The sequence below is a fragment of the Lepidochelys kempii genome, chromosome 11 (assembly GCF_965140285.1).
Source record: "Lepidochelys kempii isolate rLepKem1 chromosome 11, rLepKem1.hap1, whole genome shotgun sequence".
Classification (NCBI taxonomy): Eukaryota; Metazoa; Chordata; order Testudines; family Cheloniidae; genus Lepidochelys; species Lepidochelys kempii.
In genome coordinates, this window is record NC_136390.1 from 61,619,607 (window position 1) to 61,646,992 (window position 27,386).

At 40.5% G+C, this 27,386-nt stretch overlaps 1 protein-coding gene across 7 annotated transcripts in view; it reads left to right on the forward strand.

Moving 5' to 3' along the window:
• PARD3B (par-3 family cell polarity regulator beta) overlaps positions 1-27,386 on the forward strand; it is a 602,509-nt gene that overhangs the window by 18,490 nt on the left and 556,633 nt on the right. For 6 of the 7 annotated variants that reach the window (XM_073306519.2, XM_073306521.2, XM_073306522.2 and 3 more), the window contains exon 2: positions 18,807-18,908. In XM_073306519.2, the coding sequence (XP_073162620.1) occupies positions 18,807-18,908 (102 nt within the window). Of the gene's footprint in view, positions 1-18,806; positions 18,909-27,386 lie in introns of those variants that run through there. The other variant, XM_073306530.2, reaches the window with a different exon arrangement.

Consider the following 27,386-nt stretch of genomic DNA (forward strand, 5'->3'; position numbering starts at 1 on the left):
AATGAAGGTAAGTATCATTATCCCAAAGAGCTTTAGATCGTCCCAGTTTTGATTTTTTTTTTTTTTTTAATTGGCCCAGTGGCATCTGAATTGTATCTTAAAGGAGGATGGAATCAGCTACTGCAGTTGCATATTTGAAAATCCAGTTGTGCTGATTGACTGAAGGCAAGCCCAAAGAGTTGTAAATTAGATAACCTCAAACTGCTTCTGAATACAGGAGTGAGGCGTTGAGAACATGACTTTTCTTTGTTTCAGAACTGTAAACTTGAAGCCCTGTGTCCTTCTTCTTTTTCAGTATCTCAGTTGTTGTAAATCAGCATGGCTTTATTAACTTGAGTAGAGCTGTACAGATTCACTCCAGCTGAGATAATACTAGCCCTCCATTCTGATTAAGTGTAGTGGGATTAGACGGTCTGGGTGCACAGTATTTTTAAAATTGGCTGGTGATATTACTGTACACTTGCTGATCATATTTAATTTCAGCTGACTCAAAACCTTCCCAATAGAGTTTGGGAAGTGGTAACTTTCTTAATTACTATACTGTGAAGTGATGAAGTATTGGCAGATTTAAGGAACAGATCAAGTTTACAGTCCCATATGATATTGTCATTATATTAACTTGGAATTTTGGAACTATGTCCTAACTCTCTTTCAGTAGAATTGCCTGATTTAAATTTTTTTTATTCTTGTAAACACTAATAAATAACCATTTTTTCCAAGGTATTTTTAGCTGCTTCACAAGTTGGCCAATTTAGTGTTCACAGTACCATTAGTGAACATAAAAAACAAAAACAAAACCCAAACTCATTTGGCATACAAATCTTAGAATGCAAAAGCAACAAAATATTTGAAATGTTTTGGAAACGTGCAGAAGGAGTTTTCTTGGAGTTGTGACTACGTTAACGTTTATTTTTCCAGTTACGTAAGATGTGTGTATCTTTGGAATATTTTCCTTTATGTTAATGATACAGTAATGTAGTTCAGCTTAAATACTAGATATGTATTTTGGTCATCTGGTCTGATTTTTTTTTTTCTGAAATACGGCAAGGTGGGGGTTTTTTGTTGTTAGCATCTTGTAAATATCTTTCTGTAAAATGAATACCAAAAACTGGTATGCAGCTCAATCTTTTAAAAAACCTGTTAAAAGGGAGTTGGTGTTCCCATGGTGAGAATTGCATGCCCACGTCTATCTGAACCTGTGTTTGAATAGTCAATCTCTCTCAAATATTTGATTTTATTTTAAAACCTCATGTGTTTGGAAAAGAGCAGAAAGACTGGCTATATGATTACTTGGAGTAGGATACTGTTTGTCAGTTACTCTCAGGAAAGTGTGTTTATCCATTGCTTATCCTCTACAGAGGATTACATTTTATTCCTCAATGTCAAGATATATGCTTATTTATTGTATGATTTAGTAGAGCATCTGTCTTTCTTTCTGAAAGATCTCAAAGCTGCAGATTGAATAGCAACTTGCAAGCGGCTCGTATTGATCCACAAATCCATAGTTTGGCCACTTACCTCTTTTTAAAAACCCTGTGTTGGGGAGTTACCGCGCGACCTAATTCTTTTAACCCCAACCAAGTGGTCAGTTCCTTGGGCAAGCACAGTCTGCGGTGACTCTCAATCTTTTTACATGGGGCTTGCCAAAGGAGTACACTGTCTCTTTTCCAAAGAGCTCCCCATGTATTGAGTGGAGACACATAAGGAAGGCTTTATAGTGAGAGGTAAGGAACAGCAAAGGAGAAAGGGGAGGAAAAAAATAATTGTTCTCAGCTGAAATACTGTGTAGGTAGTCTTATTTTGTTTTTGTTTTGTTTGTTTGGGATCTTTTAAGCAAAGGTGTGGATATCATACAATGGTGTGGGGAAAGGCAGGAATAATTATTAATCCCTGTTGTTTTGCCCTGTTGTTTATTTCCTTCTGATGCTGCTACTATGTGTCCTGCTTCTGTCTTTTCCTTTTTGTCTCTATCTCCTTTTAAAGGTAATGGAGTTATGGCTTTTGGCACTGGGCGGAAAACTTGGCCGGATCTGCCTGACCACGTATAAATACAAAGTATGTTAAATGGTCAAGAAATCATTAGATATGAGGCCTGATTAGAATGAACCATATTATGCTGTGTTTATTGAAGTGCAAAGATTATCAAAGAGAACATTGAGATGTAGTGTTCCAGGTTTGTAAAAGTGGCTAAGAGTCCTGTGGCACCTTATAGACTAACAGACTTATTGGAGAATAAGCTTTCCTGGGTGAATTGGGTATTCACGAAAGCTTATGTTCCAATACGTCTGTTAGTCTATAAGGTGCCACAGGACTCTTTGCCGCTTTTACAGATCCAGACTAACATGGCTACCCCTCTGATAATTGTTCCAGGTTTGTGTCTAGCGACTTCCTTATACATTTAGAGTATCTAGCAAGGTGTTGGGTTATCCCTTCTCTTTGCAGGCATTGAGAGCAGGTCAGACCTGTTAATTGGTGAGTGTTGCTTAGTCCCTCCTCTGCTGACCAACTGTAGAATTGCTCTGATTTCTCAAGAGGTACAATTTCCTTGATCTCTTCTAGAGCATGAGAAGATAGGACTGTCCTTCCACTTCCTTTTAAACCGGTTAAAAATTAATCATTTGAATTGGATTGACATTGTAAAAGTATTAAACTTTTCCCTTTAATCTCTGGATGAGTTACATAAATAGGAGCATTCTGACACCCCTTGGAAAGCACCACAGACATAGCTCCTTTCACTGACTGAGTCCATCTTTAATGCTCCTGACAGAAGTAAGGAAATTTTAAGCAATGCTCTGCATAGTGTATTACTTATTTCACTTTCCTCCTGCTGTGCATCAGTAGCCAATTCTGCCTTTCTGTCTAGGTACTTATATGCTCTTCATCTTCATCATCTGTCTCTCAATCATTGAATGAATTTTTCCTCGAACATCTATTTGAAGTTGGGACATAGTGCTATCCCCATTTTCACACATAAGCCAATGCAACTGGAGATACAGCCCTGGTCTACACTACAGAATTACTTCAGTATAACTATGTTGCTCAGGGCATGAATAATTCATGCCCTAGAGTGACATAGTTATACCGACAGAGTGCTATCTCGGCGAGAGAGCTTCTCCTGCCAACATAGCTACTGCCTCCTGCAGAGGTGGAGTTATTAATCTGATGGGTTTAGAGCATCTTCACCATAAGGGTTACAGCAGCGCAGCTGCATCAGTGTAAGTTTCTAGTGTAGACAAGACTCTGGTCCAGCAAACATTTAGGTGTGTACTTGACTTTATTCACCGAAGTAATCCCATTGATTTCAGAGGGAAAACCTGGAAGCATTAGGGAAGAAATATGGTCTTGCGGTTAAGGGCATGTCTTGACTAGCAACGTTAAAGCCGCTGTGTAGTCGCAGCATAGAGCTGGGGAAGAGCTGTCCCAGCGCTATTTTTAAAACAAAGAGACAAACAACCCCCCCTCCAAAAAAAACAAACCCCAAAACAAAAACCAAAAACGGCCCACCACCACCTCCAGAAGGGGAATAGCTACCAGGGCTGGGAGCTACGGTGTCTACATTGGCATTTTTACAGCGCTGAAACTTGCAGTACTCAGGGGAGGGTTTTTTCGCACTCCTGAGTGAGAAAGTTGCAGCGCTGTAAAAGGGCTTGTCTACACTGGCACAAGTCACTAAACTGGGACTCAGGAGATGTGAGTATAGTCAGCCATGATTTTCCTGTGTGACCTTGGACAAACTGTAGGTTATGATTCTGCAGACATCTTTTGCTCTTTCCGATTTGACCCCTGCAGCTAACAAGACAAAAGGGAGGTGCAGAGCTCAGGCGCTTTAGAGCCCCAGTGTGTTGGAACCAAGTTTGTCAACCCTAAATCACAGCAAACTGATAATATTTTAAAAATCTGCTCATTCATCTTGGTCTTCTTTGAAGACTCATTTTGGCATATCCATTAGGAAGAGTGTTCTATGGTTGGAACTTTCAAGAGGACTGCTATTCCTTTTACTCCTTCATTTTGACTTTTGAGTTTGCTGACAACTGTAGTGTAAAGGCCTTTTTGTATTTAAAAAACAATAAAAATGTGTGACTCACTGGTATTCTTAAGAGATGGATGCAGTCAATCTTGTATGAATTCCTAGAGCGCCCATTGCTAGTTTGTGTTCTGTTGAGCTTGAGAATGAGTTCTGCTGCATTAACTCAATGGCTATGTTAAAGTGGCCTTGTAAAAATTCTACTCTCCCAGGCCTGCTTTATTTATTTTTGATAAATGAGAGATTTTTTTCCCTCCATTCCCTCTCCTCTGTGTCTTTTTATCATGGTAAAAATCAGGTGGGTAGAATGTTTTGGGGTGATGATTTTTCATGACAATTTTGTAGTCATGGTAAAGCCTGTGATTCTATAAAAGTTTGGCTTATATGAAGTACATGGTGTAGAAAAACTGGGTTTCAGACATATTTTGCTTGCTTCAAATGTCTCGAGTATATTATGAAAACTAATCTTCTAAAATGGTAGAAAAAAACAGATGCTTGTCCTTCTATTGCATTGTACCATTTTACTTTCGCTTCAAATCATATTTGTTTATGTAGTTTCTCTACTAGATATTGTGGGGATTTCTATCTTCTGATTGTCATCTTGCTGAATGAATGAAGCCATTTAATTGTTTCTCTAACAATCAGTAGCCATATTTCGGCAGCAAACCAAGTAGCACACACACATTATCTTGAGAGGTCTTCTATCCCATGACTTTGCGTATTTCCTAGATTTGATTCCAGACCTAGCTTATGTATTGTAGGCATGAGCAGATCACGTTTTCCAGTGTAATCTTTGTAGCTACAAACACCCCAGCAAAAATGGCTGTGTGACGGGGTTTCCAGGGCCACACTGAAATTGCCCAATGAGGGCAAACCCCCAAAAATGGGGAAGACGATCCCCGAAATTGGAGGTTCTTTCTAATAATTGGATTCACCAGTCCAGCAACATAACAGCTTTTACAACACCTTACTGGTTACCCAGAAGCCAAAAACAGTTTCTTTAAAACAATCCAGCCTTGGGCTCCCACCCAGACAGCCAAGTCATATAAAATGAGGATTACTGAAAATCTTGTTAATCATATAAAAGGTCTACCAATCCAAAAGGATCGGACACATTACCCACCAGCTCAGATCTTACCCAAATACATGCTTACAGCAAATTCTTGTTAACTAAACTAAGATTTATTAAAAAAGAAAAAAGAGCATTGGTTAAAAGATCATTATACATAGAGATATGAATAAAGGTTTTAGGTTAGTTTCATAGTAGAGATGGTGAGTTTTAGAGTTGCAAAAAGTTCTTTCAGAATAGGTTCCGTAGGTTATAGTCCAGTGTCCAATATCAGGAGGATCCAGACTGGTGCTGGAGATCTCAGTCTTGCCACTCAAACCTCCCCTGACAAAGTATAAGTAGATCTGAGAATAGGGCCCAAGAGTTCTTTGTATAGTTCTCTGGCAGTCTGTTGATAGCATGCACTCCTTGGGTGAAGCTGTTAAGGTTCCCTCCCCACTCTGAACTCTAGGGTACAGATGTGGGGACCTGCATGAAAGACCCCCTAAGCTTATTTTTACTAGCTTAGGGTAAAACTTCCCCAAGGCACAAACTCTTTGCCCTTGGAGTGTACGCTGCCACCACCAACTGATTTTAACAAAGAATCAGGGAAAGGACCACTTGGAGTTCCTATACCCCCTTTCCTGGAGAGGCTTGAGAATAATGTCCTAACCAATTGGTTACAAAGTGATCACAGACCCAAACCCCTGGGTCTTAGGACCATAGAGAAATCAGTCAGGCTCTTAAAAGAAACAGAACTTTATTAGAAAGAAAGAAAAGGTAAAAGAAGCACTTCTGTAAAATTAGAAGGGAAGCTAATCTCACAGGGCAATCGGATTTAAAACACAGAAGATTTCCCTCGAGGCAAAACTTTAAAGTTACAAGAAGAAAACCAGGACCATACCTTCCTCTCAGCACAGAGAAAATCGCAAGCTAAAACAAAAGTAAACTAACGCATTTCCTTGTTAGTACTTACTAATTCTAGTGCATCCCCCCCCCATTTTGAAAGTATCTTGTCCCCTTATTGGTCCTTTTGGTCAGGTGTCAGCCAGGTTACCTGAGCTTCTTAACCCTTTACAGGTAAAAGGATATTGTGCCTCTGGCCAGGAGGGATTTTATAGTACTGCATACAGGAAGGTTGTTACCCTTCCCTTTATATTTATGACGGAAGCATTGTGGCTTTGAAGTAGAATCACCTATTTCCTATTTATACACAGGTAACTAGTTTAATTCATCAGCATAAGGTAAATTATCCATTAAGCAATTCATAGATGGTTTACTACAAACTTCAAAGAGAAATATAGACAGTGAAATTTTTACACCCAATTTTCATCTAAATGTTAGTATTCCCTTTTGATCTCTGAATCAATACATATAGTAACAGATAGAAACCCTCCGTTTGTTTATCTGATTAACATCTAAGAAGGTAAAAGTAAACACAGAGGACTACAATCAGTATCTTCTTCCAATTCTGTAACAATACAAGTCTACATTTCAATGGTCTAGTCTATTTAACATGGCTTTGCTATATATAGCCCTAATTACATTTACATACTTTTCTAATATGTCTTTAAAGATAGAATTTGGGTCATTTAGCTTGCAAGTTGCTTAACCCTTTCTGGTTCATGTCACAGGTGGATTTTTCCTTCCCTCTGTTTTGGAGATCAATGGGCTTGTAGTTTGTGGACGATGTAATGGTTGAATCAAAATGCTATCTCTTGTGTGTGTGTAAAAAATGCAGTTGTTTTGTTACTTCTATTCACAGTTCACCTCCCTGTTTTTTTTTTCTCTCCAACTATTTGAGTGTAGGGTTTCTTCCACATTACTTTAGGCTGTCTATATATGTATCCTTTGAACATCGCCTGTATGCATGTTACTTCTAAAATGTACTTCCTTTTTCACTTGATATTATATGACCAGGTATGACTTTCATTCAAATTCTCTTTAATGCCGTTAAACTAACCACTGTGAATAGAACAATAGGTGATGGGTGAACTTGAGTGTCTGGTGTTGAATGAGGATATTGATATAATAAGCATCACAGAAACTTGATGGAATAGTGATTATTAAGGCTACGATTTAGGTATATTTAGTAAAAGTCATGGGCAAGAAACAAAAAATCATGGCCCATGACCTGTTCATGACTTACCATAAATATCCCTGATTGAATCTTGAGCTGTGGGGGGAAGCCTGCAGGCCTAGCTGTGTGTGTGGTTGGGGGGGGGGGGGGGGGAAAGAGAGGGGCACAAGGGGAGCCTGCGGCATCAGCTGCAGGGGAGCCAGAGCAGCGGCTGACGTGGCTGGCTGCAGAGCCGCTCAAGCAGCGATGTGTCGCTGTCCCCAGGGCCACCTGTGTATCTAGGGTCAGCCACACTGGGCACTGAGGTTGCAGGAAGTCATGGAATCCGTAATTCACACTGGAAAACATAATCTCAACTATGCATACAAAATTATGGGGTCTAAATTAGCTGTTACTACTCAAGAAAGAGATCTTGGAGTTATCATGGATAGTTCGCTGGAAACATCTGCTCAGTGTGCAGTGACAGTCAAAAAAGCTAACAATGTTAGGAACCGTTAGGACAGGGATAGATAGAAAATATCATAATTCCACTATATAAATTCATGGTATGCCCATATCTTGAATACTGCAAGCAGTTCTGGTCACCTCATGTCAAAGATCTATTCTGTACTTTCTCCAATTCTAAAAGGACAACAAAAATGATTAGGGGCATGGAATAGCTTCTGTATGAGGAGAGAGTAAGAAGGCTGGGACTGTTTAGCTTGGAAAAGAGACAATTAAGGGGAGGGGGGCGGGATATGGTAGAGGCCCACAAAATCATGAAGGGCATGGAGAAGGTGAATAAGGAAATATTATTTACTCCTTCACATAATGCAAGATCCAGGGGTCATGATATTGTATAAGAGGACTGGTTTCTGAAACCTATTTAACATTTAGTAAGGTTCTCCTTGCTCATAATGTTAAACTTAATAGTCCTTACTACATAGCTCACTTTTGGGTGATGTTATAGGTGGCAGTGTAGCCAAGTATTTAAAAAACGTGATAAGCTACTTCTGTCTGAATATATTATGCAAGTTTGGAAGAAATGAGGATCGGGGGGTGTGGCATGATTTTTCTCTTTTTTTATTTGGTTCAAAACAGTGTATATGAATAGGTCCCAGGCATTTCAAGCTGTAGAACTCCTACAATGAATGAGTAAACTAACTTGGTACGCACAGTGCAACTTTAATTAAAAAGACAAACCATGTACTCTTACGCTACATCCAGGCACTTTAAACATTTGCTTTTGACCAAAATAAATGAAATGTAACAATCTAGTACAAGATTATGTGCAACATCTTTGCTGTTGAAGTTGGCTGTTGCCGTATAGGAGTATTTTAATTTTAGCAAAAGCCTAAATTTATTGGCTGAGTGAAGCAAGGTCTTATACTCAAGCCAAGGATATTTCTGTGCCTCCTTGTTGTTTGTGCATTCATGTGACCTGGCTCTAATTTATCATTTGGTAAATATTTGCATAGTAATTCCTAAAATGCTCTCCCTCGCATAAAGGAATAGACAATAAACAGCTGTTTGATGTTAAACATAAACATGGCTTGCAGCCCTAAGGCAGAATGAATATTGAACAGTTGTATTAATGTGCATGTGTATTTGAGAAATGCTGAGGTGAATTAGACCAGGTAATGTCTCAATATTTTTTTCTTTAAATTTAGGATAATGCCTTGAGTAAAGGTATAGATAGACTGTATAACACATGTAGTGTTCCAGGGGATATACACCCCCGTTCACGTAATTAGGATTTCAGGAGCTATTCAGAAGAGGCGGCTACAAATGTTTTTCTTAAATGACCCCATTAACACAAGAGTGCACTGAGTGACACAAGCATACTGTATGCATTCTTCAGCCCTTGGAAACAGTTTCTCTGTAGCTATTAATGTTTTTTATGTTTTCAGGATACTCGTTTTCTTGCTCCACTTAAAAAGGAAACTATATTTGGACTTGCAGACTTCTTGTCAGGAGGGCTTAGAAGGAATCATTCTAGCAGTAGATCTTCCTTAGATAGTTAGATAGCTGTGAGAAGTAAACAACAACAAAAAACCCTCCACATTTCCCCCCCTCCCCCATCATGGCTTATGTTTCTGAGTAGCCTTAGCAGTGGTCAAGTAACTTTTTCCTCCATTTTAACTTAGTGGAAAAACTTTTATCCTTTTGTCATTGTTAGAACAGTTGAAATTTTCCAACTAGCTCTATCAATCTAGATAAATTCATAACAAATTTATAATTATTATAGTTGATTCAGTATCCAATAAACAAGTTGACCTCATTTGACTTGTTTTCAACTAAACTCATTGAAGTGATGCTGGTATGTGCACTGAATACTGGAACGTGCACTGAATACTGGAAATCATACCATTTAACAATTACAACCTGTACGTGATTGAAAGTATGCAGCTCTGATAAATCTTGAGTTTGGCTTTGGTGTGGTGTTTTGATGATTTCCAGACTGTATTTAAGCTCCTGAAGGTGTTCCTGGCTTTATTGATTTTGTTCCGGATGTCCTGGCTTGTTCCTATAACCTTTTCACAAACAATCACTCTCTCTATATGCTTTCTGTCCTCATCCTCAAAGGAAACCTGTACAACCCCTTCAGAAGATGAGCCTCAAAGCTTAAATTCATAATTTTGCTAGACACTAAAAATCATGGACTGAACAGACACTGGATTTATGGATAATTACAACAATCAATATCCCCCTCCCCAGGACTGACAGGAGGGGTGTTAACGGGCCACTTCACCTTGAATGGTCCCTTAAAATACGTTTAGCTACTTACGCTAAACAGTCTGTTCCACCTTGTGTTTAGCTGTGGCACTCTGATTGGTACATTTCCCAGACCTGAAGAAGAGCTCTGTGTAAGTTCAAAAGCTTGTCTCTCACCAACAAAAGTTGGTCCAAGAAAAGATATTTGTAAATATGGTAAAGGGACTTGATCTGGCATGGGGATATATTATTTACGGTGTGTTCAGGGGGAATGCACTATCATTTTCCTATGGAGAGGAGGTGGTCCTTCCACCCAAATGGAGGGGAAGCGACAGTTGGAGAAGGGGAAGATGGTTGAGGGACTGAGGCAGCCAGGAGGGAGCCCAAGGCCAGGTCTACAATGTAAACTCACATCATTATAATTGTGTTGCTTAGGGGTGTGAAAAATCCACACCCCTAAGTGACATAACTACACTGACCTAACCCCCAGTGTAAACAGCACTATGTTGAGAGGAGAGCTATTCTTTTCATTTAGCTACTGCCCTTCACAGAGGTGACGTGCTACAGCAGCGTAGCTGCACCAGTGCACCATTTTAAGTGTAGACCTGCTCGAAGTGTGGGTGTGGTGTGAGAGAGAGAAATAGTCTGTGAGTAAACAGATACGGGGGAAATCCGTTCTTTGTTCTTGATCATTGGTTCTGGTCGTCTGCTGTAATTGATCCATGTGGTCCTGGAGATGCGGAACAGGAGAACCAAAGGTACTTTAGATCCTGTGGGTCTGGTCTAATGTCCTCCCCCTCAGGCGAGGACCACTGGAGTAGAGTCCGTGCAGGGCCGGCTCTAGGGTTTTTTTTGCTGCCCCAAACACCAAAAAAAAAAAAAAAAAAAAAAAGGAGGGGGGGCCATAGTGCCGCCCCAAGCACATGCTTGGTTTGCTGGTGCCTAGAGCCAGCCCTGAGTCCGTGACTTCAGGAAGTCACAAGAGGCAAGTAAAGCTCAAAGACTGCCTTGAGCATTTGATAGTACCCAGCAAGATATCTGGGGAAAAGAGAATACAATTATCATGATCTATAATATAATGGCCTGTGCATACAGAGGTATAGATATTTCTTTATTTAGAGGGTTATATTTAAGTACCCTTCAGTAAGTTATTGTGTGTGTGTATTTGAATTATTCATCAATTTAATGAATCCAGGTGGAATCCAGTTCCATTTGTTCCAATTTAAATGAAATCTTTTTTTGTTTTTGTGGGTTTTTTTGGACACCAGTTGTTGTATCTTGGCTACCATTAAATGACCTTTTATTGTGGTGAAACTTCTGTTCTACCACCCCTCCCCCCGCCAAGTAAATTATATCACCACTGGGACAGACCATTACTAAATCTTAGTAAGTGGTTTTGGAATGGGGTGACCTGCGGCTGTATTTCGAATTATAACACGATAACTCTACTCTGAGAGGTCTGTTTACATATTACCTCACCCACCTGGTCTCTCATCTCCTCAGACCGACGCAGCTACAACACTGCATATAAAAATGGTAATATTCAGAACCTTTGGATCCCCACGTGAAGTTTCACTTTCAAACAACAACAACCTCTTCTGTAAACTCCAATTTAGTACATTTAAAAAAAAAAAACCAAAAAAAACCAAAAAACCAAACAAGGCAATTGTGCTGGACATGCAGCCAGAAATACAAGAGGCAAGGGATGTGGATTAACTAGGCCACAACTGCATCGACTTGTTTGGAACGATCTGTCAGTAACTCAAACAATGAAAAGGTCCTGTTTCATTTACTGACCTGTTCAACCTTCTAGAAGGGCTGCTTAGCAGCCCATTGTGGTGTGGGTGAAAGGGTTGGGGAAAAGGGGGCTGTGTCCTTGCTGTAGCCTGAGCCCCATCCACCAGCTTCTTTAGGGAATGGCTTCACCTAATTCAGCTTCTGTCATAAATATAAAGGGAAGGGTAACCACCTTTCTGTATACAGTGCTATAAAATCCTTCCTGGCCAGAGGCAACATCCTCTTACCTGTAAAGGGTTAAGAAGCTCAGCTAAACTGGCTAGCATCTGACCCAAAGGACCAATAAGGGGAGAAGATACTTTCAAATCTTGCTGGGAAGTGGTGAAGGCTTTTGTTTTGTGCTCTGTTTACATGGTTGTTCTCTCTTGGGACTGAGAGAGGCCTGACAGAAATCACTCTTCTCCAACCCATCCTAATCCAAGTCTCCAATATTGCAACCAGTATAGGTAAGCCAGGCAAGGCGGATTAGTTTTTTGTTTTATGTGAATTTTCCCTGTGTTAAGAGGGAGGTTTATTCCTGTTTTCTGTAACTTTAAGGTTTTGCCCAGAGGGGGATCCTCTGTGTTTGAATATGAATACCCTGTAAAGTAGTTTCCATCCTGATTTTACAGAGATGATTTTTACCTTTTTTTTTTTTTTTTTTTTAAATAAAATCCTTCTTTTAAGAACCTGACTGATTTTTCCATTGTTCCAAGATCCAGGGGTTTGGGTCTTTGATGATTTTTGTAACCAGTTGGTTAGGATATTATTCTCAAGCATCTCCAGGAAAGGGGGTGTGTAGGACTTGGGGGGATATTTTGGGGGAAGATGTCTCCAAGTGGTCTCTTTCCCTGTTCTTTGTTTAAAATGCTTGGTGCTGGCAGCATACTCTTCAAGGACCAGGCAAAGTTTGTACCTTGGGGCAGTTTCTAACCTAAGCTGGTAAGAATAAGCTTAGGGGGTCTTTCATGCAGGTCTTCACATCTGTACCCTAGAGTTCAGAGTGGGGAAGGAACCCTGACAGCTTCTAATTCTGGTTTACCAAGGAATTGGAGCCCCACTGCCTTGTACACCTGACAACAGAAGGTGTCAGCAATTAGCTTGTCTGCCTGCCCTTCACCTCCTTCTGAGTTTGCAAATAGTTAACTCCATTTCTGATATCAGCCAACATATATATCCACTCCCTGATCAAAGAAGTGTTCCCCATCTTCTCTGCAAACTTGGGCACCAAATATATTTTTTGGTGGGTAATCACCAAACCTCCCTGCTTGCGTATGAAAGTAGTCACCTCTGAATTCACACATACTATGGCTTGTTCAACTTGTAAAGGCCTGCCAGGTCCCTCACATATCTGCTACAGCATTTCACTCCTGTTTACAATTACCTCTGGGAAAAGGTCTCGTATTTACACCTACCCTAAATCTCTTTGCTCTAATGATTAAGGCTATGGTTCTCCCATTCTTGAGGCTGTTGGGTGGATTCCAGTCTGCCCTCCGGGGGTCCTCTGGTTATTTCCACTTGACGCCTTCTTCAGCCAATGGACACTGGATTCTTAGGCTGGCGCCTCCCTTATCATTCAGTTGTTGTTCGCACCAAGCATCCATCCACATACATCCTCTATCTCTATTTTAATCACAATTGTTAACAAAGCGAGATGAATACAACAAAAGGGCGGGGAGTCTCTGGGTGCTGTTTCTGTTGTTACAGAGTATTGCTTTGAGTCTCTCTCTCTGTGAGTAGTTGTTGTTACAAAGAATTGCTTTGAGAACAGACTCTGTCTTAGAATGTACTAACACAATTAGCAGCTTGCAAGTTTCACACACAGAGGGGGAGAAACAGTACCAAAAAGCAAGAGACCTCTTAGTTTAAATTCCAGGGTATTACTAATTATGGGGAATCAAACTCATTTGTGATTTTAATACAGAACTACTTTAATAGGATCCAACAACATGTGGTCCAAGGTGGCCTGGGAGGTTAGCAGGGGGCCTGGCGCTGGCAGCAGTGTTGCTCGGCGACCGGAAACTGGAAAGAGGTGGGGTGGAGGCTTGGGGGAAGGGATGGAATAGGGTTGGGGAGGGGGTGGAGCAGGAGAGGGCTGGGGTTGCTACTGCTGGCACCAGGCCCCCTGCTAACCTCCCAGGACATCCAGGACCCCGTGTCCCCCTGAAGCGTGGGGCTCCCCGAAGCGTAGTAAGCCTGAACAGTGGTGGAGCTGGGCCCACGTTCCTAAATATTGGTGGAGCACGGGCACCACGGGCTCATATAACTCATTGCTTATGGAATCAAACTGTAAACCCTGTATATAATGGAAACCACTTCAAGACAGGTGGTGCTGCAGCACCCTCCACACCGTTAGTTCCAGCACCTATGATGTTAATGCAAACAAGGAATCTTTTAGTTCGTGCTTGCAGTGTTCACACGGGGGTTACAGTGCAGCAGTTTAGTACAAACCTCTTGGTCCAGACTGGAGGGCAGTGTAGACGAGCCATTACTGAACCCCTTTACAAAATCCAAAACTGTTTTCATGCAGGTGTACAATAATTTCAGATAGCTGCTTAATGGCTGCTGAGGAGGGGCATCTGCCGGTTCCATAGCATGTGCCTCTTCTTCCATGCCAACTCAGAATGACCTTACCACTGAGACCTAGTTGTGAACCTTCGGGGAACTGGCTTTCGGCTTGTGGGCCCAATAATCAAAAAGTTATTATTTTTTCTGCTAATGTTGTTTAGTTGCTCATCTTTTTATTTTTGTGTAAATCTTAACAATTCCTTATGCTCACACATGTGAATACGGAAGAGTCTGTTAAAGTTACTCTTGAATGTCTTTATTTTTTTTTTTTTTGTATATCTTGTTTATGAGAATGAGAAGCTCAATTTTATATTGGCAGTGTTTTGTCTTAGGATGCTTGTGGGGAAAATTAAACTCTGCTGCATCAAACTCGTGCAGGATTTTGCTTTCTCTTACTTATGGCCACCCACACAAGCGTTCTGTTACTGGGTTCTTTTTGTGGTCTCAGGTTACAGAAAAGTTAAGATTTTATTGTGGCATGTGGGGGTGGCTTTTAGTTGTTGAGCTTTTTGGTCTTGTATTTTGGGCAGCATGTTGCATTCTTTAGGACCACACAGCTTTTCTTCCTAAAACATTGGCATCTTGGATTATAGAAGCTATAAAATGTCAAGTAGACACAAACAGTGAAAAACACAAATATTTTCACCAGCTGTTTTTTCTTTAAAAGCATCTTAAAACCATGTACAGCAGACTTACGAAATAGCATAACATTTATAACTTGTTTTAATATAATTTGATATAAACACACTACCCCCAGAAATTTGTGTAATTTGAAAAGTGTAATATTTATATCAAAAGTCCCAGTTTTACTAGCTATGAATACATTTATGTGACCTTCAGAAGGTAGGGGATAACCTGCTAATGATGCAGATTGAGTCGTATTTTATATGTTTATCATAAGGGTCAAGTTATTCTTTTTACAAGGTTTCTGCATTAAACAAATTGTTTTGTCCATGAGATCACATATTTGTTTGTGATGGATATGTTTCTGCTTTGACCTTTTTTTTTATCTCAGAATCTGGTAGGCACATTGAAAATGCTCAAAACAGTTGAATTCTTGGCTTTAAAAAGTAATATTTTGAGGTGTAATAGTGGTCTGAAATTCAGACTAAGGTAATTAATAGACTGAATTTCATCATTATGCAAAGACAAAACCAGTATTTATATTTTTTAGTAGATTTTTGTCATTCAAGCGTTTTGATATTTAAGATGAACAATTTTGGAGGGTGGTTTCAATGCAACACTGAAGGATGAAAACTCTGCCAAATTCCCATAATATATAGGAGTTTTGCAAATAAAGATATGTTTACTGAATTATCAGCTTGTTAAGCCACACTGCACCTTACAAACACCTAATCAAGGAAGAAGAAAACATAATATTGAGTATATGGCTAGTGGTCAACATGTGGGAGTCACTGGACTGAGAGAGAGGATACCTTGACCATAGTGAGCATGCTAATGTATTGTATCATATTACCCTGCAACTGAAGATGGGAGATTGACTGACTGCACTAACCTGGAACTAAGATTGGGCCAAATATACGTGAAAATTGTAATGTTTTATAATTAAAAAGATATAGATTGAGGTTTAAGTACAGAAAAAAGGTGAAATGAATTTTTGCTCAGGCAATTGGATATTAACATATGTGAAAATTCTCTTTGAGAGCTGTACCAAATACTCAGTTTCATTTAAAATGGCATGTGGTAGTAAAGATAATTAGCTATTGAGACTATATAATGGGAAGTAAACTTGCCTATTAAGTGTTCTTATGGAAACCCTTTTTACTGGTTTGTAAACTTCCTTTTATTAGTATAAAATTAGCTCAGTGTACAACTTGTAGGTAAAGAGAAGATAGACAAGGTTGCTAGGGAAAAATGACTTGTTTAAACGTTACCTATGGCAGGGTGGAATTGGCTGGCTTCCCAGTAGATGTTTGGGTTTTATCAGAGAGTTTCTGTGGAGGATTATTTGCTAAAGCTCTGAAGTAAGTGTGTGTGTGTGAGAGAGAGAGAGAGTCAGGGTTGGGACCTCTTTTCACTTTTATGACTGTTTGAAACTTACGGGTTTATTTTAACTCTTCTCCCCTTTTGGGCATTGGGTCATGTTGTACCCAGTTTATTTTTTGGCATGCAAATTTCAGACTAAATTGGGTCCCCATGTGCAAATTATATTGCAGTGATAATTTTGGTGTGACATCCTGTGTGCAGGATGGGTTTTGGGAATTGAGATGCTTGCTGCGTGAGAGAACACGGACTCACTTGGAAACTTCGCAGTGCAGACAAGGTGGTAGTATGTAATGGACGGATGCCCCACCCCCCCTTCTGATTTTTTTTGAGGCACTTAGCACTTCTTGGCTTTGGTACAGATGATAAAAACAGGCCTAGTCAAAATTGGTCCATAATGTCCATATATAGTCAACCAACCTGTCGTTAAGGTGTCTTGCTCATCTGCTGTAGGGTTTCTTCAGGTGGCCAGAATATGCAGGTTTTTATGAAAACTGTGACAAAATATCACTTTATATAAATATGGTGAGGGACAGTCTTAATTTTCAGGGTGTTATTTTGTTGCTAGTATCATAAGAGCACCCCAACCAAAATTGAGTTTTCATTGTGCTAGATATTATACAAACTTATAGAGATGTTCCCTGCTTCAAAGAACTTAAAATCTAAATAGACATAATAGAGACAAGAGGGTGGGAGAAATGGTTACATTGCAGAAGAATCAGGATGGTGGGTGACAAACCTCTGGTTGGTTCAGCGCGGTTCTTTTTTCCCTCCTGTAGCTTTTCAGTTTTGTGATTTGTGTGTGTGTGTGTGCGCGCGCGTGCCGGGGGGGGGTGGGGGTGGGGTAGATTTAAAGAGTATAGGAAATGGGATGGAGAGGGAAGGCTGGAGGGGAAGAATTAATAGAAGCAAAAAAGGAGGGGAAAATGAAAGGAGTAGAGAAGGTAGGAAGAATGGTGATGCATGTGGAAGGCAAGAAGAGTCAGGTTGGGCACATAAGTCCTGAGGGGGTGGGAGGAAGTTGGAGCAATCAGCTGATGACCAGAGTTGGGAAGTCAGGCCATGTCTACACTATAGGAACTAAACCACAATAGTTAGAGCACTGTAGCTATGCTGGCATAAGCCAGAAGGGGGTTTTACTTCAGTGTAGGGATACTACCTCCCTGAGCTATGGTAACCATGACAACAGAAGCATTCTTCTGTCCACCTGTCTGCAGCTATACTGGGAGTTAGGTTGGTATTGCTACGACACTTGCACATGCTTGCATTTCCCCCCACAATATTTCAAAATTTTCACTGTAGATCAGGCCTCAGTCTGATGTTACCAACATCCAAGAGGTTATAGAGGTACAAGGGAAGCCCTGGCTGGACTGCTTCTTTCTCAGCCTGTGATTTTTGCTGTTTAGCACCTTATTGATAGACGGTAGCTCTCAGTGCTGGTTCCATCCTTAAAGGAGCTGCTTTTGCTTTTAACTTCCCCATGGATTTAAAATTGCCCAGTCTTCTAAGATGTGGATTTAATTATGAACTACTTTATTCAAATTCAGTGGGGTAACTTAAGGGTAGAATGGCATAATTTAACTAAGCAGGTCTGTCCTTTTTTTAGCTTGTTACAGAGAGGAGTTCCAGGCCCGCACTACGTCTGCCAACATTATTGATGATTAATTCTGGATCAGTGCTTAACCTCAGAAATGACACTTGAAATTCTTTAGTAAGCAATTCCAAACCTTCTTCCATTGAAGTTCATAGAATATCGGGGTTGGAAGGGACCTCAGGAGGTCATCTAGTCCAACCCCCTGCTCAAAGCAGGACCAATCACCAATTTTTGCCCCAGATCCCTAAATGGCACCCTCAAGGATTGAGCTCACAACCCTGGGTTTAGCAGGCCAATGCTCAAACCACTAAGCTATCCCTCCCCCCAAGTTGATAATTGTGCCATTGGCTTCAGGGGAAGCATTGTGTAGTGTTCTGTTAAAGATGTGGAGGGGAAGGTGCTGTCTTCAGAGGGCTGAAACTTGGTTCCTGTTGCACCATGTCAAATTACATGAGTAAGCTTGCTCATTCACAGACCTTGTCTTCTGAATTTTGCCTCAGTGAATCCCATTATTAGTTGTCTCTGAGGGAGAGTCTTTTGTAAGCAGAAAATTCTTGGTGGATGGTGTAGGTGAGATGGGGTACGGTACGAGTGTGTGTTTTGCAAAACTATATAAATTTTTCCCCAAGTTGTCAGCACATTTTCTTTAAATTACAGTGGTTTACAGTGATATATCATGGTTTCTTTACATTTCTTTCTTGTAATGTATAAAATCTATCTAACCTCATTTACATTTGGTAAAGAATTAAAATGTACAGTAAATTAATGCAGATATACATATTGGACGTTATTCCACTGGTAGTAATCTGACATACAAATAGTGTGAATTTTTATCAGTAGATGTTTCTTTGAACTCTTCAACCAGAACTAGTCTGTGTAAAATGGAATATTTAGTAAAGATGTTTACTAAAGGAGAGAGACGTAAAAATGGAATACAAAAATCTTATTGACTTGATAGAGCTAAAAAGCTGAAGTTTGGTTTGACAAAATACCTTGTTTTTTTATTGTTGTTCCGCAGGACCCTGCTTACTGGGTGAACATTCACCACCTCGAGTACACAGATGGGGGGATCCTGGACCCAGATGATGTGCTGGCAGATGTTGTTGAGGACAAAGATAAGGTAGATTAAAAAGGGAGAGGTGGTGGTGGTGATTGCAGAGTTTGAATTACAATATTGTACTTGCGTTTCCTGTGTCCCTTCAATAACCATTTGCCTGGTACTTGGGTACCAAGAGTGTGGTGCAGTATTCAGTAACCTTAAATCAAACACATCTGCCTAGACATGTTGCAGCTATGTTCTTCATTCAGCGCTACTGCAAAAGGAAAATGTATGATCAAAACAGCTGATATATTCACATAAGATTAGTATTTGATTTACAATTTAATCCTTTAATTCAGGACGTTTTATGGGTCTCTTGTAGCTTTATGAAACGAGGGTGGTTTTTGATGAGGAGAGGATGTGGAGTTGGATGGGATATTGAATTTTATGCCAGTAATATTTCTAACTTTTTAAAAATCTTTCTAGAGGAAAGTTTGAGAACCACTCATGATAGGTCATGGATTAATGTGAAGAACTGCAGCAATTCTGTCTTGTAAATCACATAGAATCAATTTGCTTCAGAACAGAACTGAAAGTCTGGGCAGGCCACACCCACTCCAGTTCACTCTAGTGTGTGTTTTTATATGTATTCCCAGAGACCATGGGTGTCCAGCTTGGGAATTCCTGACCCAAGGTATCCTATATGTACATAGAAATAGCTCACCTAAAAATACCTAGTATTGCTGCTTAATTACCCTGGCAGACTAGTGTAGTTTAAGTGAATTCATCAATAAATTACTTGCCGTATATAGTCTGAAGAGTGTAGTTCAGATCCGATTAACATTTCGTTATTGTATTTGAATTAAAATCTAAACCATAAGAATATTGATGCCAAGAAAAAAATATTAAAGCAAAAAACTCTTTTCTGTTTACATACTTTTGAAAATGTGAAATTTTGTTTTCCTATCCTGCAGAAAAAACCTTTTCAATAATAGGACTCGTGTTCTCATAGGGTCATCTTTTCCCTGACATCAGAAGCACCAATAATAATGACAGATTGATTCATAGATTGCTAAGATAATTTATATCGTGTGTGTGTGAGAGAGAGAGTAGTGCTTATTGAAAGAAAACTGCTTGACAGTTACAGATGACTTGCTGCTTGGAATAATTCTGACTTCAAAACAGTAGGTTGCTTTGTAACACTACAAAACATACTTTAACATAGGAAGACTAGAACTACATAATTTTAAAGCTCAGTGTATACAGAGTGGCAGTAGCAAGGTCTTTCAAGTATTTCATGTCACATTAGCTGTATTTCACTAAATTAACAAATGCAAGAAAACAGTTCCCCTGTTGACATTTTGTTATAAAGTTGACATTTGTAATACATTAGATAATTTAGCAGTGGTCTCCCTTGAATTGTGCTTGTTGTGAGATCTAATGAGGTTGCCACTGAGATCATGATGGGCCATCTTACCATGAAACCTTGTTTTAAAACAAAACAAAAAAACAATAGCTCACATTCAAAAGCGTTTCATTTTGATATAATGGTGGGAGTTTGGATAACTCAAGAAATGGCTTTTGAATTTAGACCCTTCGCCTTTGTCACTTTGTTCTTTCTGTATCTGTGGTAGAAATAAGATTCAGAACAGAAAATGTTTCAGGATTTTTTAAGACACTTCAAAGAATGACAGGAGAATTATTGTATTTTATGCTCAAATAATTGTTTCCAAGCATTTGCGTATCATACTTGTCCTGGTTTTATACTCGCACAAATCCAAAGAATAATGCAGCATCTAAATCCTTCAGTTTGTCTTTGTGAATAATCATTGGAAACTTATTTTTACATCTGATATTGCTCAGAAGCAACCAGCAGTGCTATTGAGCCCTGCTTCACAAAATTCCCAGGAACATTTTTGTATCAAAACAGGAACAACAACTGGATGATGGTGGCATACATAAATTGCCAAGGAAGGACACAGCAATAATCTGAAGCACAGGGCCACTGGAATCCTTTTATACTTAGAGAAACAGAACCTCTCTACCACAGCTTATATGGATGCCAGGCAAAACAAGAGTCAAGGTCAAATGGCTTAATTTTCAAATGCTACCAGCAGGGAAGTGGCAAGCTAAAATAGGACATGTTTGATCGTTTGTCTCTTTGTGGCTTTCTTGCTCATCTAGACTCATTTGTAACTTAAAACAGCAGGCTAGTATTTTGCTCTCAATTAATGGAATACATGAACATAGAAGATGTCCATCTTCACTTTTTTTATATGTGTGCTGGTATATACATTCTCTGAAATGACTTGGAAAAAAAGACTAAAGTATGTGTAATTCTAATTACAGCATATTGACTTCACAGACTAATATTCACTAGGCTCTTAAAGATGGAAACTGCAAAACCAGGAAGCATCCAGTTTTTCAAAAGCTAGCTTTTTATCAGTACCCCCTTATTCACCTTAAATGTCATAACATTTGCGTGTTACATGGATGCTCCTGTTAACTAACTATCCTATTTCAAAATCTCAGAGATTTCCTACAGTTGTAGCATACAAGGATTTGCGGGGTGGGGGTCTTTGTCACCTAGTACGTAGACTGAGGCCTGTCATAGATTCAGTTTCTTATGTGAGGCCTAAGGGATTAAACCTCAGTTCTTCATTGAGTAATGGTTCGTTTTGTATCCCACTGTGGGTTTATGCATGTGCCCAGAGCAAGAGAATTTGAAAGTAGAGTTTGTTGGTCTGCGCCTTTGCCCTGGCTCTCCTCATACTTTTGGCTGGAGGGATAAAGGGCAGGGTGAACTGACAATTTCTCCAGTTACTTCTCACTGCTGCATGTTCTAGGTTGGAACCTACAGTGTCGGTAGCTTTGTCTTCATCCTACAAGATAAGCTTTAGATTTTGCTTTGTAAATAGTTTTAACAGCTTATGTAGTTCAGTGCAGGGATAGGCAACCTATGGCACGCGTGCCAAAGGCGGCATACGAGCCGATTTTCAGTGGCACTCACTCTGCCCGAGTCCTGGCCACTGGTCTGGGGGGCTCTATATTTTAATTTAATTTTAAATGAAGCTGCTTAAACATTTTAAAAACCTTATTTACTTTTACATACAACAATAGTTTAGTTATATATTATAGACTTGTAGAAAGAGACCTTCTAAAAATGTTAATGTATTACTGGCACACGAAACCTTAAATTAGAGTGAATAAATGAAGACTCGGCACACCACTTCTGAAAGGTTGCTGACCCCTGGTTTAGCGTTTGGATTGTCTCTTTGGGAGACACCCTCCACCCATCCCCTTGTATCACGTTCAGGTACCTGACTATGCCCAGGACTCCAGGCTTCAAACTCTCTGTGTTTCTTGCCCACAATCCTTAGTCAGCGATGACCACCATGCTGCCTGTACTGGCTTGGGGAAGCCCACATGGCGATGAGGTGCAGTATCTGCTGATCATTCTCCAGCTGTACCTGAAAAGAGTGGGAACTTTATCTCTGGAAACACCTCATGGAAAAGGCCATGAAGCCTCAATCAGACCCAGGTCAGGGAACCCTCCCTCTACATCTGCCTGATTCAGCAAGGAGAATGCTTCTTGCTGCGAAGTTGAACTCTGGTGTGGGAGTGTCTACTCTCACAGGCCCACCAGTAGAATTTTTGTTTTCTCACCTGCTCCCAACTCTACTACTGGTTCAGGCCACTTTTGAAAGGGCTGGACAGCAACATCCCCAGTCTACTCCTATGGATAAGGAGGGCAAATGTCTGGACCTGTTGGGGAGAAAGTTTTGTCATTTAGCCTCCAGTTCAGGGTAGCCAATTACCAGGCACTATAGCTAAATACAACTTCCTGAACTATGCCAAGTTTGCTAAGATTACTGACCGGCATCTGCAACAGGACACAGCTCCTTTCTAAGCTCTGATAGATCAAGGCAGAGGGATAACCAAGACCATGCTCCAGTCTGCAATTGACAACTCTGTTACCTCCTCTAGAGCTATGGTTACTGCTGTTATGTGCACGGAGTCATGGCTCCATGCATCAGGGTTCCCTAGGGAGACCCAGAATACCATTGAGGTCCTCTCCTCTGGTGAATTGCAACAATTCAGCCAAAAGATGGATGAGTCCCTCATACCCTAAAGGGGACCAATTGATCCTACTTCCAAATTTTCCAACTCTGGGTGTATAGTGCGCTTGCATGTAGCCCACAGTGGAATACAAATAGGGACTACACATCTCGAAGAATCATCAGTTGCAGATCAGTAACTTCCTCTTATCTAAAGGTTCAATTTTTCTACCCTCTGGTTTATTATTCAAGATTTTTTTGTACTCTTCCCACATCTTTTTTTCAGAGCTATTACATAGTTAAGACTTCCAGTGGGACTCCTGCACTTCATCCTGATTCTGCAGATCTTCAAAATACCTCTGTAATCTTCAAGAGGGTGCTTAGTCATATTTTTGTTCCCTTCCCTTCCTTATAGAAATGATGTCACAAGGGGAGAGTGTTGGGAGTTCTGTCTGTTAAGGAAGCGTATATTGAGTTTTTCCTTGGGAAGTTTGTTCCAGGTTCTAACTGGTACACAACCAACATACAGTTTCACACTTTGGATTTGGAATCAGCTTGTGATGTCTTTCTACACTTGAGTGGAGAGAATTGGATATCTTCTTGTTTGTTCCTGGGGATCTTAAATGCTTGAAGGGCTCGGTCTCTCTGAATGGACTAATTCATATATATCAAGCATGTAGAACATCTAGTAAGGCTTATGGATACATCAAAGTGCATTTCAGAAGGTGCTCCTCAAAGGCTTGGGCTGTGAAATCTAGAGCTTCGTACAAGGAGACTTGCCATTTGACAACTGGAAGTTTGCAATTACCTCACCAAATAGTACAGTAATGACATTCTATCCTTGGGTTATGCAGCGTTTGGCCAGTCCATCTTCCCTCAATTTAAATTAAGGAAGGAAGGAAATTAGCATTAATTCTAATTTCCATTTTTATATTTCCTATGGGGTTTTGTGGCTTAGGTTGTGAAGTTTTTTCCCTTTCTAGGAATTGTTTGGAAGCTACTTCCTATCTGTAATATCCAGACAAATGCACAAGAGGGAGAAAACTAGTTCCCTGGACTGTACTTTCTCAAAATGAAGGGCATTCATTGATCTGGGAAGACTCTCTCTGTAAAGTAAAAGCTGCGAACCAGCAGAGCGGCTAACAGAGGGAGTTTGCCTGGGAGCTCGCCTGGGGAGAGCCTGGCCAGCTTCTCTGAGTAGTTACTACAACTCCTGAGTGAGCTTGTAGAAGGAAGGTAATATGGAATGGGTGGTGTTCAGCTGTTGTGACCTGCTCTGGATTTGCCAGGTTTGTCTTTCTTCCAGAGGACAGAAGCGACTTTGTCTGTCTGTACAAAGTGCAAGCTAGTCTCCATATTGGAAGAGAAGGTTCAAGGTCTGGAGCAACAGGTATCGACCCTGCGTTGCATAAGAGAAACTGAAGATTTCCTGGACAGATGTCAGGATATGCTTCTATGGGCACAATGTTCTGAAGATGCAGAGCAGGCTGTGCAGCGGGGACAGGAGGATGGTGAAGAAATTTGGCAGCATGTGACCTCCAGAAGAACAAAGGGGAGCGTCCATATACCAGCAATGTAGATACGGGTAAGTAACTGTTTTCATGTTCTCTCCACAGGTACTAATGCGGAGAGTGGACTAGATGATCCATCTGAGGGAAGGGAACAGAAGGAGACTCTGCCGATTGGAAGGCATGAGATGCACTGTCCTAGGGTTGGGGGTTCCACGACCACCGCTCCCAAGAGAAGGAGGCGGGTGGTGGTGGTCGGGGACTCTCTCCTCAGGGGGACTGAGTCATCTATCTGCCACCCCAACCGGGAAAACGGAGAAGTCTGCTGCTTGCCAGGAGCTAGGAGTCACGATGTGACGGAGAGACTGCCGAGACTCATCAAGCCCTCGGATCGCTACCCCTTCCTGCTTCTCCACGTGGGCACCAATGATGCTGCCAAGAATGACCTTGAGCGGATCACTGTGGACTACGAGGCTCTGGGAAGAAGGATAAAGGAGTTTGAGGCGCAAGTGGCCTTCCCGTGGTAGGAAAAGGCCTGGGTAGAGACTTGAATGAGGGGAGATTTGATAGCTGCTTTCAACTACCTGAAAGGGGGTTCCAAAGAAGATGGATCTGGACTGTTCTCAGTGGTGGTAGATGACAGAACAAGGAGTAATGATCTCAAGTTGCAGTGGGGGAGGTTTAGGTTGGATATTAGGAAAAACTTTTTCACTAGGAGGGTGGTGAAACACTGGAATGTGTTACCTAGGGAGGTGGTGGAATCTCCTTCCTTAGAAGTTTTTAAGGTCCGGCTTGACAAAGCCCTGGCTGGGATGATTTAATTGGGGATTGGTCCTGCTTTGAGCAGGGGGTTGGACTAGATGACCTCCTGAGGTCCCTTCCAACTCTGATATTCTATGATTCTATGAATTGTTAGTTTATTAAGTTTTCTAGTAGTTGATGTAATTTCAACTTTGGAAGTCATGTTTTGGGATCAGGGTGCAGTGCTTCAGAAGTTCAGCAAGTGAAGATCTGAACGGTGGCAGGAAGAGTGAAGGAATATGGAGCAAGTGGCACTGATTTGTGGTTGCATGAGCAAGTCTCCTTCTTGAGTAATATCTAGGGCAGGGAATGTCCTCAATGATAGAAAATCAGAAATATTTATCTGAGAAAAGTATGCAAGGAAACTCTCTCTCCAATGAGAAGTTCAGATATAGCCACCACCACAGAGATTTCCTAATACAAGATGCAATATCTGTACTAAAGGATGAAATAATAATCAGTAGAGGGAAAGCTGGTGTGAATTAAGTACAGTGTTCCTGTGTATGTAAGACAACCATGGTGGTGAAATGTATACAAAATATAAGGTGGCTTCTATGCTGGAGGAGAATATGGAGGGCTTGAATGGTAATTGAAGTCTTGCAAACAAACCAGAGAGAGACCAAAGGGAACAATTATCACGAGAGACAAAGCAGATTGAGACCTTCAAAAGGGAGAATATGTGGGGGAAAAAATGAAGGCATGTTGAATCAAGAAAACAATCAAGAAAACCAGCATGTTACATGTTGGAAGAGCAGGGGGAAAATGTGTGTGCAGCTAATTAATCTTCATATCTATAGTAGGAGTGCTGACTTTAACAGAATTGTGGCTTGGCAGAGAGTCCAAGTGAGTTCAGTAGCCCAACCAATGATCAAAAATGCAATAAAAGGCAACCATCAGAAAGAAAGGGAAAACTGTCCTAATTGGTGACGCTGTGTAGAGGAATGTGACCTGTGACAAAGGAAAACGGCTGGCATGTGTTTCTGCCCCTCCCTCCTGGATGCTGCCACAAAAGGTGATCAGGGTGCTGGTTGTGCAGCAGAATGATGGGCAGGGTGGGGGTGGGGACACTACTGGTAAATTAGGCTAGACAGTAGCACAATGGGGTCCTGGCCTATGAGTGGAGCTCCTTGGAGCTACAGTAGTACAATAAATAAGCAGAGAACAACTTCAGGGCTCTTTAGGATAAAAACAAAACAAAACAAAAAAAACCCAAGGATTGATGCATGTGATTTTTGCTGACAACTCTCTGGTGAGAGGTGTGAATAAAAAAAAAGACGGATACTAGAGACCAGTTTATGGGATCTGTTAATGACCAAAAAAAGTTTCCTCTTTATAATTGTGTAGTCATTCTTCACCCACTACACTTGTCTTTTTTATTTATGTATTTATTTTGAGGTAGGGAATGAGAAAATATTTGTCTGGATGAGCTTAATCAACTAACAAATGGTGTTTGACTTATTTGAGCTGTGAGGAATGGTAGGAGCAACATCCTTTTGTGATATACTTAACATAGCCCTTCTCTTAGTATCAACTCACTGGTAGAACTGCTGCCTTTGGATCCCAGGTTCCCAGCCATAATTGTGATTTGCAGTAATAGGCAGTAATGTATGCAGGCATGTCCCAGAACTTCTGGTTTGTCTAATTCAGTTTTAGTGTCTGGCAATTACTAGTGTCATAGCTGGCTATCTAATGTGTTTCTGAGAGGATAAATCACTTTTTTTAATTGGATAAGAAACATAGTTCTAAAATGTTCTTGAAGTCTGTCTTGCGCTATGTGGTATTAGTTTTTTATTTGTTCACCTCTCTTCCTAAGATTCATAGGTCTTTAGGGTCAGAAGGGACCATTAGATCTAGTCTGACCTCCTGTATAACAGAGGCCAAAAAATTTCACCCAGTTACTACTTTACTGAGCTTGATAATTAAGTGCTTGTATAGGAGAGAAAATGTATTTTAGTTCAAAAACGAAGGCCTAAATGTAGGTTATACATGTAAATTCAGATCAAATAATTTCTGTCTACAAGCAAAATCATGTATTCAGGTAATAATTTTATAAAAAGGAAAATTTGCTATATTGCATGGAGTAATGCCAGGGTTTTCCATGCTGAAGAGCACAGAGTGATTTTAATATAGCTATTAAATGGAAAGTGGTTTACAAAGTTAAAACTCTAGTTGCAAAGAAAAGGCTTCTCTAT